The sequence below is a fragment of the Theropithecus gelada genome, chromosome 15 (assembly GCF_003255815.1).
Source record: "Theropithecus gelada isolate Dixy chromosome 15, Tgel_1.0, whole genome shotgun sequence".
Classification (NCBI taxonomy): Eukaryota; Metazoa; Chordata; class Mammalia; order Primates; family Cercopithecidae; genus Theropithecus; species Theropithecus gelada.
In genome coordinates, this window is record NC_037683.1 from 75178942 (window position 1) to 75192738 (window position 13797).

At 43.3% G+C, this 13797-nt stretch overlaps 1 protein-coding gene across 1 annotated transcript in view; it reads left to right on the forward strand.

Moving 5' to 3' along the window:
- The window catches only part of GLDC (glycine decarboxylase), a 114849-nt gene that overhangs the window by 46532 nt on the left and 54520 nt on the right, over positions 1-13797 (forward strand). Inside the window, exons 9-15 of the mRNA XM_025359401.1 lie at positions 3150-3255; positions 5579-5718; positions 7248-7328; positions 10162-10259; positions 10761-10845; positions 11021-11062; positions 12177-12319. Coding sequence (XP_025215186.1) covers positions 3150-3255; positions 5579-5718; positions 7248-7328; positions 10162-10259; positions 10761-10845; positions 11021-11062; positions 12177-12319 — 695 coding nt within the window. The remainder of the gene's footprint in view (positions 1-3149; positions 3256-5578; positions 5719-7247; positions 7329-10161; positions 10260-10760; positions 10846-11020; positions 11063-12176; positions 12320-13797) is intronic.

Here is a 13797-nt window from a genome sequence, read left to right on the forward strand (position 1 = left end):
TGAGCAGCTCTTTGATTAGCTGTTCTTATTTTTAACATAAAAATCTTTCTAAAATAGAGATGGGAGTCTTACTTTGTTGCCCAGGCTAGTCTTGACCTTCAGGCCTCAAGTGATCCTCCTGCCTCAGCCTCCCAAAGTGTTGGGATCACTGATGTGAGCCACTGCGTCCAGCCTTGTTGGCTTTTCTAAAGTCAGGTGTAGTAAGGAATAATCTACGCTTTATTAGTTTTTTTATTGAGATGTAACTCACCATAAGTTTCACCCATTGCAAGTATGCAGCTCAATGGCTTTTATTATATTTACAAGGTTGTGCAACTATCACCAGTATTTAATTTCAGAATATTTTTATTACCCCAAAAATAAATTTTAGTCCTATGAAGTAACCACTCCTCATCCCTCTCCCTTTCCTATAGCCCCTGGCAACTGCTATTCTACTTTCTGTCTCCCTAGATTTGCCTATTCTGAATATTCACATAAATGGGATCGTACAATGTGTGGCCTTTTGTACCTGGCTTCTTTGGTATAAGGTTTTCCAGGTTCATCCATATTGTAGCATGAATGTGTACTTAATTCTTTTCTATGGCTGGGTAACATCCCATTGTTTGGACATGCCACATTTTGTTTATCCATTCATCAATTGGTAAACATTTGGAGTGTTTTAAATAAGCCTGCTGTGAACATTTCTGTGTAAATTTTTGTGTGGATGTGATGTTTTCAGTTCTCTTGGGTATATTCCTAGCAGTGAAATTGCTGGGTCATATAACTCTACATTTAACATTTTGAGGAACTTCCAGACATTTTCCAAAGTGGCTGCATTATTTTACTTTCCTATCAGCAGCATATGAATATTCTAATTTGTCCGTATTTTCACCAATGTTTATTACTGCCTATCCTTTGGTTATAGCCATCCTATTGGATGTGAAGTGATAATCTCATTGTGGTTTTGTTTTGCATTTCCCTAATAACTAATAATTTTGAACATTCATTAGCTTTTGATGCTTTTAAGTACCTTAATTGTATTATGGTTATTTTATTTATTTATTTTAGAGATGGGGTCTTGCTATGTTCTTCTTTCTCATCTTGAACTCCTGGGCTAAAGCAATCCTCCTACCTTAGCCTCCCAAAGTCTTGGAATTACAGGCGTGAGCCACCGATTCAAGCCCATTGTATTTTTAAGTTTGTCCAATTTGTGGAAGAAATTGTCATTTTCTTGGTCTCTATGTTAATTTCTTGGTTCTTCTTTTGATATTCTAATGCCCTTTGAAGTTTTTAAAAAGTGGTTTTACACTTCTCATCAATGTGTTGTTCAGCCGTGTGATATAGCCTTCTGATTATGGAAGGAATCATCTCTAGATTAAAAAGAGACATGAACCAACCTCTACAATATTGTGGTGGAGGCTTCCAGGGCATTCTGTGAATGTCAGGCCTGGGTTTCTGTTCCCCAGCAACACAGCCATGAGCATTTGGGCACAGTGTGTCACAGAATCTTTACCTCAGCCTTTCCTTCTCCACAGTTGTAAAGTGCTGTGGATTTTCTGTATTTATTTCTGATTTTTTTGTTTGTTTGTTTGTTTTAGACGAGTCTCGCTCTGTCCCCCAGGCTGGATTGCAGTGGCGCGATCTCGGCTCACTGCAAGCTCTGCTTCCCAGGTTCAAGCAATTCTCTACCTCAGCCTCCTGAGTGGCTGGGACTACAGGCACCCGCCACCACGCCCAGCTAATTNTTTTTGTGGTTTTTTTTTTTTTTTTTTTGAGACTGAGTCTCGCTCTGTCGCCCAGGCTGGAGTGCTGTGGCCGGATCTCAGCTCACTGCAAGCTCCGCCTCCCGGGTTCCCGCCATTCTCCTGCCTCAGCCTCCCGAGTAGCTGGGACTACAGGCGCCCGTCACCTCGCCTGGCTAGTTTTTTGTATTTTTTAGTAGAGACGGAGTTTCACCGTGTTAGCCAGGATGGTCTCGATCTCCTGACCTCGTGATCCGCCCGTCTCGGCCTCCCAAAATGCTGGGATTACAGGCTTGAGCCACCGCGCCCGGCCTTTTTTTGTGTGTTTTTAGTAGAGATGGGGTTTCAGCATCTTGGCCAGGCTGGTCTTGAACTCCTGACCTCGTGATCCACCCGCCTCGGCCTCCCAAAGTGCTGGGAATACAGGCGTGAGCCACCGCACCCAGCCTATTTCTGATTGTTGTAAGCAGTTCACAAGAGTGTTTACACTTTGTCTAAGACTTTTAGTACAAGAAGTATAAGAACATCTATTTCCGTGTTTTCTGATGTTTCTATCTCCTCATTTACTTCATTGTCTGCCGACTTCACCTTTGGAAACTGTTTCTTATTTTGCATTGGCTCCATAGAGATTTCCTCTAGCAGTCTAGCAGAAAAAAAGATGTACCTAACAAAATGGACTCAGTATTGAACATCAACTGTATTGTGCAGAGACATGGTTTCGCGTTGTCAACAAAGCTGGAGTCCAGTGGCGCAATCATAGGTCACTGTAACCTCAAAATCCTGGGTTCAAGTGATCCATCTCGGCTTCTGGAGTCACTGGGACTACAGTTGCACACCACCCTGCTCCCAGCTGAAGTGCACATTTCCATTTTTGCCAGTCCTTTGCCACAAATTCTCCATTCAACTCTTGGTTGGCAGAAGTTCAACCTCTAGTGTTTTATTTAAGGTCTTAGGAGAATTTTATTCCCAAAGTTCTTGAATGTTTGAAAATTGCTTGTTCCTTTTTATTCTTGAAGAATTGCCTGATTGAGTGTAAAATTCTCAGATCTCACTTTTTCTCCCTGAGATCTTTATTGCTTCACTGTTTTCCAACATTAAATATTGCTTCTCAATATCTGATGGTAGTGTGATCTTTGCCCTTAAGGGTGACATGATTTCTTTGCATGGAAGAAGCCCTTTGTAATGGTCAAATGTGAAGGTTTAGTACAGTAATAACTCCAGGGTGTCTTGGATGCTGGTTCCCTTCAGGTAGTCAGGCAGGTTATACATTAATTGCCCACAACTATCAAAGAATGTAGGCAATCTCATCATTTTGTTTTGTCCCTGTCTTCAGTTTTGGCACCCCAAGTCAGGTAATTACTCCCTCCCACTAATTGTCTTCCATCACGTGATTCTTTAAATGATTCTTTAAATGTTCTTATCTTTTAGGCCCTCTTGGCGAATATGGCTGCCATGTTTGCAATCTACCATGGTTCCCATGGGCTGGAGCATATTGCTAGGAGGGTACATAATGCCACTTTGATTTTGTCGGAAGGTGAGTTGGTAATCTGTCTAAAACGTTTGGGCATAATAAAATTGATAAAGTTGAGTAAGTAAAATTGAAAATATTGTATACCCAATACTGTATGCAAAATTAAGTCAAATGAGAATCCAGGAAAAATACTTTCAACACCTATGATTGAGTATTTTATTGTTGTTTTCTTTCTTTCTTTCTCCTTCCTTCCTTCCTTTCTCCTTCCTTCCTTCCTTCCTTCCTTCCTTCCTTCCTTCCTTCCTTCCTTCCTTCCTTCCTTCCTTCCTTTCTTTCTTTTTACTTGCTTGCTTGCTTTCTTGTTTTCTTGCTTGCTTGCTTGCTTCATGGAGTCTTGCTCTGTCTGTCTCCCAGGCTGGAGTACAGTGGCACGATCTCGGCTTGCTGTAACCTCCGCCTTCTGGATTCAAGTGATTGTCCTGCCTCAGCCTCTCAGGTAACTGGGATTACCCGAGGTACACGCCACCGTGTCTGGCTAATTTTTGTATTTTTGGTAGAGACAGGGCTTTGCCATGTTTTCCAGGCTGGTCTCGAACTCCTGACCTCAAGTGATCCACCCACCTCAGCCTCTCGAAGTGCTAGGATTACAGGCGTGAGCCACCATGCCTGGCCTAGACTAAGTGTTAACATTTTTTTCTCTTTTACTCCTGGCAAGCTGTGATATTTTTAATATATAGGACTCTTACTCTCCCACCAGCCCCAAACATAGAAGGACGAACACCTTAATAGAAAAATAGGCAAAAGACATTAAATGTAATTTTGAAAGAAATAAGTATACAAATAAATGGTCAATAGACATAGAATTTTAGCCTCACTATTAATGAAAGAGATATAAAATAAAGCCATAAACTAGTATTTATCCCATTACATTGACAATCAGAAGAATGCTGCTGTGTAGTGAGTTGGACATGGTTACTCGTGTCTGTAATTTCAGCTAGTCTGGAGGCTGAGCCAGGAGGATTGCTTGAGGCCAGGAGTTCAAGACTAGTGTGGGCAAGAGCGAGACCGCATCTCTATAAAAAACAAAAATAGTCCAGGCACAGTGGCTCACATCTATAATCCTAGCACTCTGGGAGGCTGAGGCAGGTGGATCACTTGAGATCAGGAGTTCAAGAGCAGCCTGGCCAACATAGTGAAACCCTGTCTCTACTGAAAATACAAAAATCAGCTCGGTGTGGTGGCAAACACCTGTAGTCCCAGCTACTCGGAAGGCTGAGGCAGGAGAATCGCTTGAACCTGGGAGGCGGAGGTTGCAGTGAGCTGAGATCACTCCACTGTACTCCATCCTGGGGGACAGAGTGAGACTCCATCTCTCAAAAAAAAAAAAAAAAGTGATTCAATCATGGTGCATCCGTATGTTTGACTATTATACAGCCATTAAAAATGATTTAAGATAGTAATCTATAGGAAAGCATAGATGAGACCAGGTGTGGTTGTTCACACCTATAATCCCATCATTTCCGGAGGCTGAGGTGGGAGAAGTGTTTGAGTCCCAGAGTTCAAGGCCAGCCTGGGCAACATGGCAAGATCACTATCTTCAAAAATTTAAAAAAAAATTATTAGCCGGGTGTGGTGGCATGAGCCCTTGATCCCAGTTACTTGGGAGGCTGAGGCAAGGGGATTGCATGAGCTTGAGCCCAGGAGTTTGAGGATGCAATCAGCTATGATCATACCACTGCATTTCACCCTGGACAACTGAGTGAGACCCTATCTCTAAAAAAAAAAAAAAAAAAAAAAGGCCGGGCGCGGTGGCTCACGCCTGTAATCCTGGCACTTTGGCACTTTGGGAGGCCGAGGCAGGCAGATCATGAGGTCAGGAGATCAAGACCATCCTGGCCAACACGGAGAAACCCCGTCTCTACTAAAAAAATTAGCTGAGCGTAGTGGCGGGCGCCTGTAGTCCCAGCTACTTGGGGGGCTGAGGCAGGAGAATGGCATGAACCCGGGAGGCGGGGCTTGCAGTGAGCTGAGATCATGCCACTGTACTCCAGCCTGGGCAACAGAGCGAGACTCCATCTCCATCTCAAGAAAAAAAAAAAAGGTATATATATCTGGTATTACCTGCTCCCCCATTTCTTGAGAAATAATACACCAAAATGTAAGCAATAATGCAATGGTATGGTGGTTTTCCTTACTCTTTGATATGTATTTCATAATTTTCTACAGCGTAATAATAAACATGTTTAGTTTTTTAAAAAGCAGTCACCAAAGCACTCCCCAGGACCAGCAAGAGTCTAGTAGAATTTATCTCTATTATTCTGTGACATGTCAATGGCTGAGGAGCAGGTTTCTATATCAGAGATTGGGGTTCTCCTATCTTGTGTAGGTCTCAAGCGAGCAGGGCATCAACTCCACCATGACCTGTTCTTTGATACCTTGAAGATTCAGTGTGGCTGCTCAGTGAAGGAGGTCTTGGGCAGGGCTGCTCAGCGGCAGATCAATTTTCGGCTCTTTGAGGATGGCACGGTAAGTCAAATTTTCAGTATTTTTACCAGTTTTTCAAATTTTCACATCCCTTCTCATTAAAAGCTTTTCTCTTTGTTTTTAAAGAATCAAAAGTAAAACTTTAGGCACAGTCTATTTTTTCATGAACAAGTGTTATTTACAATATGCAATACTGTGATCTTTTCAGTAAAGGATCATTTACCCTTTGCTTTCTTTTAGACTTTGTGTTTTCATATGTGGGACTGAAATGCACATATTTTGCTTATAATTGAAGGGGTGGCCTGCCCCTCCACACCTGTGGGCATTTCTCGTTAGGTGGAATGAGAGACTTGAGAAAAGAAACGAGACACAGAGACAAATAAAGAGAAAGAAAAAGTGGGCCCAGGGGACCAGCGCTCAGCTTACAGAGGACCCACGCCAGGCACCAGTCTCTGAGTTCCCTCAGTATTTATTGATCATTATCTTTACTATCTTAGAAAAAGGGAAGTGGCAGGATAATAGGATCATCTTAGGGAGAAGGTCAGCAGTAAGACATATGAATAAAGATCTCTGTGACATGAATGAGTTTAAGGAAAAGTGCTGTGCCTTGATATGCATATGCAAACATCTCCATAAACCTTTTTAGTGCATAAAGAGCAAGTCCCACCTTTCGCCCTAAGGCGGTTTTCTCCCATCTTATTAAATAGAACATACAATCGGATTTTACACCGAGATGTTCCATTGCCCAGGGACGGGCAGGAGACAGATGCTTTTCTCTATCTCAACTGCCAAGAGGCCTTCTTTCCACTTATACTAGTCCTCCTCAGCACAGACCCTTCACAGGTGTCAGGCTGGGGGATGATCAGGTCTTTCCCTTCTCACGAGGCCATATTTCAGACTATCACATGGGGAGAAACCTTGGACAATACCTAGCTTTCCTAGGCAGAGGTCCCTGCGACCTTTGGCAGTGTACATGTCCCTGGGTACTTGAGATTAAGAGAATGGTGATGACTTTTCACAAGCATACTGCCTTCAGGCACTTGTTTAACAAAACACACCCTGCACAGCCCAAATCCTTTAAACCTTGAGTCACCACAGCACATGTCTCTTGCAAGGACAAGGTTGGGGGTAGGGTCACAGATTAACAGCATCTCAAATACAGAACAAAATGGAGTCTCTTATGTCTACTTCTTTCTATATAGACACAGTAACAGTCTGATCTCTCTTTCTTTTCCCCACAATAATACTCCTCTCTTCACAGTGTGACTGACTTTAAGATAAAGACTCTGATAACTGATACGATAAAGTAGATTAAGGGAAGAAAAAGATAAGCATGTCTAGCTTCAAAAGGAGTGTCCTGAAGCCATGGAATGTTAGAGTTCAGAGGTGGCTGGCAAAACTCGAAGCCTTGGGAAGCCTGGGACTGGTCTAGCCACCTTCCTCTAAGCCTTAGCTTGGATATAATTGTACCCTGATATTTTGGAATGACGGGATTTCTCCCCTTTGACCTCTCTTGGGATTCCTCTTGGAGTTTAGAGTTGATGTTTTCCATTTTGTTTTTGTTTCTGTAGCTTGGTATTTCTCTTGATGAAACAGTCAATGAAAAAGATCTGGACGATTTGTTGTGGATCTTTGGTTGTGAGTCATCGGCAGTAAGTAAAATAAAAGCACACATTCCCCGTCATGGCTATTAGAGGTGGTAGTGAAGGTAGCTTATCCCCTGAGTGTGAGGGAGAAGGGGCTCAAGTGTGACACTGGTAGCTTGTTGTTAAAATTACTCCACTGTCACTTGCTGGTCACTGCTGACAGCTGGAGGCCACTGCTATAGGGCTTCAGCCAGTATTATGCAGCCAGGCTAGTTGGAAAGATGGTTAATGGTGGTTCACTGAACATGCCTCTAGGCTGGGCACGGTGGCTCACGCCTGTAATCCCAGCACTTTGGGAGATCAAGGGGGGATGGATCACCTGAGGTCAGGAGTTTGAGACCAGCCTGACCAACATGGAGAAACCCCGTCTTTGCTGAAAATACAAAATTATCCAGGCGTGGTGGTGCATACCTGTAATCCCAGCTACTCAGGAGGCTGAGGCGGGAGAATCACTTGAACCCGGGAGGTGGAGGTTGCAGTGAGCTGAGATTGCACCATTGCACTCTAGCCTGGGCAACAAGAGCAAAACTCCATCTCAGAAAAAAAAAAAAAAAAAAAGAAAGAAACTGCCTCTAATATAAAGATGCAAGACATTGGTATCTTGGTTATGTCATTCATTGGAAAACTATGATATTCATTTAATACATATTTATTGAGGACCCAATATGTGTCAGGTGCTATGCTAGGCCCCGAGGACACAGTGGTGAATTAGACATGCTTCTTGTCCTCATGGAGCTTACAGTTTATTAGGGATTCAGATAAGCTTAAGATTAGAATCCAGGTGGGTGATGTGTGAAGATGTTCTGGGAGCTCACAGGATGAGCTCCTTACTAACAAGATGAGCAGGAGTTATCTAGACCAAGACGGCACAATAGAGGGAAAGGAAGATGGGGTCCCAGTGTTCTAGACACTGGAGAAAGCAGTCACAAAGGCTGGGAGAGGGAGTACATGAAAGTTATAAGCAGTTCAGTGTAATGAGTTACTTTCTAAAATACGAGGAAGCGGGGACAAGCAAGAGAAGAGTTACTATTCTATGGGATGAGAGTGAAAGAGAGCAGACAGTAGCTACCTAGACCTCTGGCAAGGTGTTAATCACAACAGCCTACACTGCCTGGTGTGTATTAATCACTAAGTAAATATTTGTTAAATGGATAGATGAAAGGAAGTAGAAATACCTTCCAGAGTGCTGAGTGGTGCTGTCTTGCTTATCTGCGCTCTCTTTGAGAGAGGACTTCAAAGGGTTATAACAGATAACATTCATAAATCATCAAAGAAGCATCACAGTGTTCTCTTTTAAAGCTCAATTAATAAACAGGACTGAGTTAGCTCCTTCTCTGTAGAACTCTGCACTAAATTTAATCAGTGGTTAAATTTGGTTCATGCATTTCAGAAATGTTTCTGGAGCATCACTAAGGAGTCAACAGGGCCATTGTTTTAGTTCATTTGCATTGGAGTACCTGAGGCTAAGTAATTTATAAATAAAAGAGGTTTATTTGGCTCATGGTTCTGCAGGGTGTGCTGTGCAAGAAGCATCTGTTTCTGGTGAGGGTTTCAGGAAGCTTCCTCTCGTGGAAGAAGGGGAAGGGGAGCAGGTATCACATGGTGAAAGAAAAAGGAAAAGAGAGAGGAGGGAGGTGCCAGGCTCTTTTTAGCAATCATTTCTCATCAGTTCTCATGGGAACTAGTAGAGTGAGAACTCACTCATTACTGTGAAGACAGCACCAAGCCCATCTTCAACACTGAGGATCACATTTCACCTTGAGATCTGGAGGGGACAAGTATTCAATCTGTATTAGTCATGTTATTAGCCTGGCGAGGAATGAGGATCAAGCCATGTATTAATTATATATTCTGGATATTCAACCCTTATCAGATATATGACTTACATATATTTTCTTCCATTCCATGGGTAGTCTCTTAACTTTCTTGATAATGTTCTTTGACGCACACACATTTCAAATTTTATAGAAATTCAATTTATCTAATTTTTTTGTATGTTTATTATTTATTCCTTTGGTGTCAATTTAAGAAACCATTGCCAGATCCAAGGTCATGCAGATTAGCGCCTGTATTTTCTTTTTTTTGAGTTGGAGTCTTGCTCTATTGCCCAGGCTGGAGTGCAGCGTTGTGATCTCAGCTCATTGCAAGCTCCGCCTCTCGGGTTCACGCCATTCTCCTGCCTCAGCCCCCCAAGTAGCTGGGACCCCAGGTGCCCGCCAACAAGCCCGGCTAATTTTTTTGTATTTTTAGTAAAGACAGGGTTTCACTGTGTTAGCCAGGATGGCCTTGATCTCCTGACCTCATGATCTGCCTGCCTCGGCCTCCCAAAATGCTGGGATTACAGGCGTGAGCCACCGCACCGGCCTATTTTCTTCTAAGCTTTAGTAGTTTTAGCTTTTAAATTTACATCTTTGGCCAGGCACAGTGGCCCATGACTGTAACCCCAGTACTTTGGGAAGACAAGGCAGGCAGATTGCTTGAGCCAGGAGTTCGTGACCAGCCTGGACAGCATGGTGAAACCTTGTCTCTAGAAAAATACAAAAATCAGCCAGGTGTGGTGGCATGCACCTGTAGCCCCAGCTACTCAGGAGACTGAGGTAGGAGGATCGAGCCCAGTAAGGCCGAGGCTACAGTGAGTTGAGATTGTGACACTGCACTCTAGCCTGGGTGCTAGAGCACGACCCTGTCTTAAAAAAAATAATAATAAGTAAATAAATGAGTACAATTATATATTTGATCCATTTTGAATGCTTTGTGGCCCAGCCACCCAGAAGCCTGGATGTCCACATGTGGCTCCAGGCACAGCTCTGGCCCTGTCATCTCTGTGTTTCTCCTTCAGGAACTGGTTGCTGAAAGCATGGGAGAGGAGTGCAGAGGTATTCCAGGGTCCGTGTTCAAGAGGACCAGCCCGTTCCTCACCCATCAAGTATTCAACAGGTTTGTGTGTCTTGTGTGACTTCTGCGTTTTGTGCTTTGGCAATCAGCTAGGGAGCTTGGCAGAGTGCTGCTGCTGACTTTGCCTGCTGTGGCCTGGTTATCGTGGCTCAGCCGTGGCTCACAAGTATCTCATCCTCGTAAGCATCCCGTTCCTGACTTGGGAAAAGCACACTTTGTTTCCTGGTGGCTCTGCTCCCTTGGCACAGTCAAGAAGCAGGGATGTGGGATGAATAACTGCCAGGCTGAAGTTCATTCCCAAGAGCCCTATATCCTCTTCTTCCCAACCTTCGACTCATACCCATAGTCAGCTTATTGTCCCAGGCATCCTCTGAGGTTTGTGGGGGTCTGTGCCCTTCTCTCTGAGTGTAGTTGACATATTGTCCATGGCCAAAATTGATCTGCATTTTGAAGGTAGATTTTGGTGTGTCTTATATTTCAGGAGGATGTGCATGGCCTCATACCTACTTTTAGGGCCCCTAATTCTATGTTTTGTGTTCACAGTTACCACTCTGAAACAAATATTGTCCGGTATATGAAGAAACTGGAAAATAAAGACATTTCCCTTGTTCACAGCATGATTCCACTGGTAGTTATTTGTGGCCTTTTTTCTCATTTCCAAGCTACCCCAATCCCACCTCTCTTGGTCCTACCTAATATGCTCCAAGAGCAACAAAGGGGTGGCCATGCTGGGAGAATGGAGGGTTGATTGATGGACTATAGAAAATCACTAATGTGATACATTTTGGATGTGCTTCTTAAAGGGATCCTGCACCATGAAACTGAACAGTTCGTCTGAACTCGCAGTAAGTGGCTCACTTCTATAAGTGGATACTCAGCAAAGGGCAGTGTTCTGGCTTCCAGCTAAGCCCAGAACTAGTGAAATCTACTGGGACTGTGATTCTGTGATTGAAGAACTATTTTAATAATTCTTCACCTGTTATTCACCAATCTTGGGAGAATCCCTGTATTTCTCACTTCATCATTTAAATGTATGAGTAAACTTATTTTTTCAATAAGATTAATTAAATATATATGGTATTTATGCCTTTCTATCCTATCCGTCACCCACCCCCACCCCCTTTAAACCTGTAATATTAAAAGCTTTTTGAAAAAAATTATTTATAGTTCTAAATCTCAGGTAGAATTAAGAACCTTAAGCCTTCTTCCTAGAAATTCATTCCTGTATCAGAAAGATAGGGGTTCAAGTCAACAGAAGATCTGTGCAACTCGCTGTTGTGGTTGGCAAGTATCTCTACTAGGCCAGGATCCATTTTAGCAAAGCTTTTTTCTTTTTTCCTTTCATTTCTTATGTTTATTCTGATGTGACAAATCATATCAGACAAAAGAAATCATTTTATATCGTGATAAGATTTCCCTCTCCATTCATTTTTTTAAAAAAAATAGAATCAGGGTCATGCTATGTTGGCCAGTCTGATTTCAGACTCCTGGCCTCAAGCAGTCCTCCCACCTCGGCCTCCCAAAGTTCTGGAATTATAGGTGTGAACCACTGCACCTGGCCTACCCATTTACTTTTGTGTTTGTTTCTTGTTCCACTTAGTGAAGAAAGAGAACAATATATTGCTATATAAGAGTTTATGCCAAGCATACCTGAAGCAACTCATTGTGTTTCATGGAAAGAAATCTATTTGGGGGGCTTTTTTTCCCTGAAAAGCTAGCAAAACATTGCATTTTTGTATAAGTTCCCTTTCTGGGCAACTATGTCCCACTTTTAAATGAAGACAGTAATGGTACTTACCTTATAAGGTTGTGGTGGAACTTAAATAAATTAACATATGTTTAGTGCTTAGAACAGTGCCTGGCACATAGCTTTTCTCAGCATCATCATTATTATTAAAGTTATGATTGCTATTGCTATTATCATATGTATATATGCGTTTTTGTTCTCTTTCTTTTCAGCCTATCACATGGAAAGAATTTGCAAACATCCACCCCTTTGTGCCTCTGGACCAAGCTCAAGGATATCAGCAGCTTTTCCGAGAGCTTGAGAAGGATTTGTGTGAACTCACAGGTTATGACCAGATCTGTTTCCAGCCAAACAGGTAAGGGCATTTCTTTTCTTGTTGTTTCAGCAACCTATTGTTTTATAGCATACACCCCAAAACCTAAAGGCTTAGCACAACAACTTGTTATTTATGTTATTCTATGACTTGCTAGACAGTTCCACTACACTGGGGAGGCCATGGCTAGAAGGTGCAGCGTGTTCTCCCTCACATAGCTGGTGAGGAGCTGTGGGCTAGGAGTGCATTTGAGGATGTTCACTAGGGCCTTGGTTTTTCTCCATATGGGGCTCTCCTTGTAGGTCCTTGAGCTTCCTTGTTCCTTACAGCACAATGTCAGGGTTCAAAATGCGTGTTCCCAGATGAAGCATGCAGAAGCTGCGAATCTCTAATGGCCCAACCTCCTAAGTTACACTGCATTCCTTCCAGATTAGTCTATCTATTAAAGCAAGTCACAGGGCAAGCCCAGATTGAATCAGGGAGGGGGCAACACCTGGGTGTGAATGTTGGGAGATGTGGTTCATTGTGGGCCGTCTTTGGAAGCTAGCTTACTGCACCTGTCAGTGACACAGCATAAGAAGAAGAATCAAGCACACATGCTGAATTCTCACAAGTGTCTCAGTTTAGCAGGGCCAGGAGAACCTGGATCCTGCTTTGGTAATGTCACTAACTTTGAAAGGTCCTGTCTCCTCTTCCAGCCTCAATTTCTTTGTAAAGGAAAAACTTTGAAGAAGAACAGTGATTTTTGCTCTTGTTGCCCAGGTTGGAGTACAATGGCATGATCTTGGCTCACCGCAACCTCCGCCTCCCACATTCAAGCAATTCTCCTGCCTCAGCCTCCCAAGTAGCTGGGATTACAGGCATGCGTCCCCACACCCAGCTAATTTTGCATTTTTGGTAGAAATGGGGTTTCTCCATGTTGGTCAGGCTGGTCTCTAACTCTTTTTTTTTTTTTTTTTTTTGAGACGGAGTCTCACTGTGTCTCCCAGGCTGGAGTGCAGTGGTGCGATCTCGGCTCACTGCAAGCTCCGCCCCCCGGGTTCACGCCATTCTCCCGCCTCAGCCTCCCAAGTAGCTGGGACTACAGGCGCCCGCTACCGCGCCCGGCTAGTTTTTTGTATTTTTAGTAGAGACGGGGTTTCACCATGTTAGCCAGGATAGTCTCGATCTCCTGACCTTGTGATCCACCCGCCTCGGCCTCCCAAAGTGCTGGGATTACAGGCTTGAGCTACCGCGCCCGGCCTGGTCTCTAACTCTTAACCTCAGGTGATGTGCCTGGCTTGGCCTCCCAAAGTGCTGGGATTAGAGGCATGAGCCACCACGCCTGGCCTAGAATCTTTATTTTTAAGACAAAACCAAGTGATTCTCATACCAGGTCAATTTGGAATCCCCTGGATTTGCGGTCTCTCTGCCTTCATGATGATAGATTACAGATAGACAGATGATTGATTGATAGATACATAGATAGATGAATGATAGATGGGCAGGAAACATATTATCAGTGTGTGAGTTTCCATGTT